The 5,975-nt window shown below is 33.5% G+C and overlaps 2 protein-coding genes across 2 annotated transcripts; both read right to left on the reverse strand.

Moving 5' to 3' along the window:
- Positions 1 to 1,737: 1,737 nt before the first annotated feature.
- On the reverse strand, positions 1,738 to 2,253 carry LOC107176745 (geranylgeranyl pyrophosphate synthase, chloroplastic-like). Its single transcript, XM_015529639.3, has one exon. It carries the CDS (start codon positions 2,251 to 2,253, stop codon positions 1,738 to 1,740), a length of 516 nt encoding a protein of 171 aa, XP_015385125.2.
- A 938-nt stretch (positions 2,254 to 3,191) lies between these two features.
- On the reverse strand, positions 3,192 to 4,241 carry LOC127902220 (geranylgeranyl pyrophosphate synthase, chloroplastic/chromoplastic-like). The gene has a single exon (XM_052441048.1). It carries the CDS (start codon positions 4,239 to 4,241, stop codon positions 3,192 to 3,194), a length of 1,050 nt encoding a protein of 349 aa, XP_052297008.1.
- Positions 4,242 to 5,975: the final 1,734 nt, after the last annotated feature.

The raw sequence follows: 5,975 nt of genomic DNA on the forward strand, positions 1-5,975 counted from the left end.
CCTTGGAACACTAGAAATGGGGAAAACATGGAGAGTGGGCAGCGGCGGTTACGCCCCACAACTTCCTTATCTCTAGACATGGGCAGCAGTTGCCTTGTTCCTTTGGGGAGTAGCGATGAACTTCCTTGAACATGCTTAATGGAGGCCGAAATCTTGGGGAGGGATTTGAGGTGGCGTGTGGGTGTCGCGCCACCTAACCTCAGCGAGTGGGGGTGTCACATGCAAACCCATGTATATAGATAGTGATAGGGTGTATGTGGGGGGCATGGGTTTTTGATTGAGCATTTGTGTCTTGTGCATACATTACTTGAATCATCTTGTAAAGCTTTTCTTGTTGCGGAATAGAAAAGTTGGAGGTTGGTGCCTCCGTAAAAATCTATACTTATGTTCAGTGTTGTGTGCGTGGTTGTTCTTTGTGTTGGCGAGATTACGTTCTTGTATAACCTCCTTTGTGCGAGTATTGACGTGCTTCCTTATAAAATCGCTTTTGTTGGGTTTTGAGTTGGCTGGCTAAGTAGGGTCTTAGCGCCATCACGCGGGTTGCCACACGCATCTTGAGAAAAGTCAGGTGACAACTGCAATAGTGGGTGTTTTTTCTTGTAGCATAAGTAATTTTATTTGGTTGATTATTCTAATTCAAGTGTTAAAAAAATTAAGTTAAAAAATTAATTTAAAGTTTACCCACCACTCTATTTTTAAAAATAATTAAATAAATGAACTCTAAAATTCAACAAAGCAATAGGCTTTCGACTTGGAGGAAGATAAAAAATTATAGGAATTTATTGTCCTCTTATGGTCCCCATCTTAAACAAACTTCTTTATTTTCCTTCTTTATTAATTTTTATAACAGGATAAGTTTAGAATTGTTGGCTGATAATTTTTTTTCATTTTTGTTTTTTAATAATTTTCTTCCCCAGTCGAGATTTGGTCAAACCTGTAAAAAGTAATATATATTTTAAAACTATAAGAATTTATAACTAATGATGTATCTATTTATTAATCATTTATTTTATTTGTGTAGTAATGAGACTATAGAAAGAAGGCTCATCTCCTTATGTGCATATATTTGAAAATGAATAAAAGTGATCTCTAGACACTAGTTGCATCTTTTATTTGCTTTCCTTCTTTCTTTTACAAAATTGTGTTTCTAATTGATAAATAATTTAACAATTAATTTATAGAGTGCATTTATAATTCAATGAACATGCATTTGATTAACTAAAAATTCATTGTAAAATATTTTCAAATCTAATCAATCGAATAAGAATTAATCCACTAAATATACATTAATTAAACTAAAAAAAATAATACAACGTAATTATTTACCTCTTCAATTGCCCTAATAAAAATGATATAAGTTCAGAAGTCTCAGGTTTAAAAGAAATTGTTACTAATGTCAACTGAAAATCCTGCTAATGATGAAGCTAAAGATGATACAATAGCTTCGGAGCCAGTTATGATCAAGGGAACACTCAACTCATGTCTCATCAACAACACTTTATAATTTTTTTATTGTAATTCGAGAATTCAACCTCATAACTTCTAAATGCAATACAAAATTAGAGACCAAATACAATTAAATTTAAATTTTAAAGAAAAAATAAGATAGACTCATATTTTATTAAATAAAATATCATAGTCAATAAACATATTTTATTAAATTCAGACAATATTATTACAACCGATGTTTTTAAGGGCAAAATAGTAACGATAATTATAACAAAACAACCATGAAAACTAATTAATATTATCAAAAGAAACGATGAAGTTAATCAGATGGTCTAGCGGGGCAGCCCTTGTAGGATCAAAGTAAGCAAGCTCTTGTTTTGCTTCAGCCATCAGCTCCTTGGCTTGCTTCTTGGACCCATCGATACCCAAAAACTTTGGATACGTTGCCTTATCCCGCAGCATATCCCTGCCAGTTTTTTCCCTCGTGTCTGGCGATCCAATCACATCTACAATATCATTCCACAATTGATATGCCATCCCCACACATTTTCCAAAATTTCTCATTCTTCCTATCTCTTCTTCATTTCCTCCTCCTATTATGACTCCAATAACTATGCTTGCCTCTACAGATTTCCCAGCTTTGTGTCTATGAATGAAGTCCAATTCACTCAAACTTACTTCTTTGCCTTCACTGGTCATGTCCATTATCTGCCCTGCAGCAAGTCCCTGTGAACCAAATGCTGAGGTTATCTCAACAATGGCTCGAAGAATACGGTCGGGCGAAACGTTTTTTGCCTTGATCATGGCAATTTGCTCAATGGCAAGGCAGAATAGAGCTTGACAAGCAACTAAATGTGATGAAAAATTAGAAAAATTGTCATGCGCCACGCAATTGACAAATAAGAACCAAAAGGTTTAGAACTCATGGCTGTCCACAACGTTTGAAAGCAGGCAGAATGAGGCAAAGAAAAGTCCGACATATATACTTGCTGGCCATTGTCATAGACTTTTAGCAAAAGAGAAATTAACCAAAAAATAATAATAATAATAACGGTTCAGACAATCTAAAAACAGCATAAAAAAATCTACATAAAGAAATTAGAAATACCATTTCATTATAAGATGTTTCATAAAGAAACTTGTTGGTCATAATTTAAGTTATAGGTGTCCGTTTAGGACTTATAATATAACATTTTACAATTGCACAGTGAAAAGAATATATCTCAATGTGCAATGTCACAGTGGCCTCATAGTTAAGCTGAAATTTCTATTTCTTTCTTGGTTGTTTTGCAAGTTTAAGATATTTGTATATTTTTTGGATTGCTTTCAGGATTTATCTTTTTTTCTAAATATCGGATTTAAGTCTTATTCGAGTTAGTTAGTAGAATGTTATTATGTAATAATATTTTAGGTTTACATATTTTGATAAATTAGGATTAATATAATTTAGAAAGGTTCTCATAGTCAACACTATCCGAAGCTGCCAGGTGACTCTACGTCAGTACGTCAGCACCATCCTAGCCCGGCCACAACATGACATGCGATTGAAGTAATTTTTATATTTGACTCTACGCTGCATTCTGTTTCTAATTTATATTCAATAAATTAATCGTTTACTCGAGTTTGCTTTTTTTTTAAAAAAAAAAAAAAGAACACAGAACACAGCTCAATATACTACAATATTCAAATACATCGTTATTCTCTCGACATGAAAACTTTCGCAAAACAAACAAACATGAAAACTAATTATTATTGCCAAAGGAAACGATGAAGTTAACCAGATGGTCTAGGGGGGCAGCCCTTGAAGGATCAAAGTAAGCAAGCTCTTGTTTTGCTTCAGCTATCAGCTCCTTGGCATGCTTCTTGGACCCATCGACGCCCACTAACTTTGGATATGTTGCCTTATCTCGCATCATATCCCTGCCAGTCTTTTCCCTCATCTCTGGCGATCCAATCACATCTACAATATCATTCCACAATTGATATGCCATCCCTACGCATTTTCCAAAATGCCTCATTCTCTCTGTCTCTTCTTCATTTCCTCCTCCTATTATAACTCCGCTAACTATGCTTGCCTCTATAAACTTCCCAGTTTTGTGTCTATGAATGAAGTTCAATTCACTCAAACTTACTTCTTTGCCTTCACTGTTGATGTCCATGATCTGCCCTGCAGCAATTCCTTCTGACCCAACAGCTGAGTTTATCTCAACCATGGCCCGAAGCAGGCGGTCGGGCGAAACTTTTTTGGCCTTGATCATGGCAATGTGCTGCATGGCAGGGCAGTGCAGAGCTTGACAAGCAAGAATTGCGGTTGCTTCGCCGAAAAACTTGTGGTTTGAAGGCTTGCCTCGTCGAAGATCATCGTTGTCAAGGCATGGCAGGTCATCTTGAATTACAGCCATTGTGACGAGCAACTCTATAGCACAAGCCATTGACATCGCCACTGACTGACTTCCTCCGATCATCTCACATGAAGCAATACATAAGGTTGACATTAAACGTTTACCACCAGGTAGAGAGTATCTCATTGCTTCATGAAGAATAGCAGGATATCGCAGTGGAACTGCTTCATCTAAAGCCTTGTTGATTTGCTTTGCTTTCAATGCCTTGTATTCATCAACTTGGAAAAACTTGGGCAAAGTGTCGTTTCGTTGTGAATTAATAACCTTCAGTTTTTTGGGTTGCCGCCTCAGCAGTATTGATTTGGCAACGTGGGAATTAGGAACATATGGGATCACTGAGTGGTGTTTGAGGGCATTAATGGAGTTCCTAAATATATCTGATGAGGTCATGGATATGGGTCTTTCTGAAAGGATTAAAAGACGGTTTTTGCTTCTCGTGTGAATTGTTTATTTCCCAAAGGAAGGTTGTGAATGCACGCCCACAAGCACAAGTATGCAATATTGTCTCTCAAATAAACCTATTTGTAGATTAATATATTCATTGAGCTCTCAATAATATCTAATTTGCTGTTATTAGGTGCCGGTAATTGCACGCAACAATATTATATATATTCTTGTTCGTCAAGATTAGCAATATAATAGTAAATAATATTTTAGCAAGTTTCAAGGACTTGAAGAAGTGATTTTCAAGCACATCGTCACTAATATCCCTTTTTGAAAAAATTTTAAAAAAAAATTAATAATTTTAGCAAATAACTATGCACATTTAGGCCCAACAAAAACTTCGGAGAAATGATGATGGATTTTCCACCTCAGAATTCATGTTGAGGACCAATTTGCAGAAAATCGTTACCAGAAGTTTACATTGTTTACACAAATAAATAAATAAATAAATAAAGTGTAAGCCTATAGAGTAAATTCGATTAAATATTTCTCAATTTTTCTGTGACCATTCTTTGTTACATTTGACCACTAACGTTACTTTAGAACGAGTTTAGTTTTGACTACTTCAGCCTTATAAGTTAGAAGTATCAAAATATATAGAAATTTTATTTTGGTTCAACATTTTTTTAAATTTTAAACAAAGATCATTGTTTTCTGAATGCTGTGTTGGGACTATTTTATTAGTATGATTATAATTTTTTATTAATTAAAAAATATTTATGTCATGGTTTTTGCGAAATTAATTTATTAGACAAACAAATTATATCATTTACGTATGGGGTATCAAAAATTGTTGTATTTCATTTTAAAATATTATATTATAAGTCATAAAATTATTATAAGTCATAAAATTAAATACCCTAATTGTCAAATACAATAGCAGAATCTATACAATTGACTTGAGTGATTAAATGCACAATTTTTTTATTAATTTGTATTTTCAAAGGGGGTGGAAATATCCTAGAGAAACTAATAAAGTACAATTAGAACTTGAATGGTAAAATTTCCACCCCTTAACTTAAATTGTGCAAACCCACCATTTTTCAAAAATTTCAAACAAAGAAGAAATTTGGACAATTAACAAAGTAAATCCTTATTAGTTGTTTAATTTATGGCACAAGAGTACAAGACAATTGATTGGGAAAATTTTATCATTTTATGTTGTAAGGGTAAATAATACAAATTAAATGATGCTAAAACAACATTAGTGATTAACAATGTGTGTGTGTGTGTATTAGTCATTTAAACATTTTCTTTACTTTTTTTTTAATAATGTGAATTTTTTTTAAATGGAGTGGATACCACAAATTGTGGAGTGGAGATATCCCAACCATTTGAGCTTTTATCCATTTTTTGTGTATCATACATTTTCCCCTCAATTTTATAAATATTATATAAATCTTACTCAGTTTTGTGGTTTCTTAATTATGGCCCCTACTTATGGCTTCTTCAATTTTATAGAATTTATTTATAATCCACTTACATTTATAGTTTCTCCGTTATGGCTCTTCCCACTTATAAAGGATTATTTCATTACTCTAAAGCCAAGCAATTATATACACAAGTACATGAAACTGAAAAGGAAAGTGACAAAGGATTCCTTAGTCTAAGGAATTGTAGAGATTACACCCAAAATTAAGCACAGTCACATGAATCATCTTGATTTAAGAAGGAAATTGA

The sequence above is a fragment of the Citrus sinensis genome, chromosome 5, assembly GCF_022201045.2.
Source record: "Citrus sinensis cultivar Valencia sweet orange chromosome 5, DVS_A1.0, whole genome shotgun sequence".
NCBI classification, from domain to species: domain Eukaryota; kingdom Viridiplantae; phylum Streptophyta; class Magnoliopsida; order Sapindales; family Rutaceae; genus Citrus; species Citrus sinensis.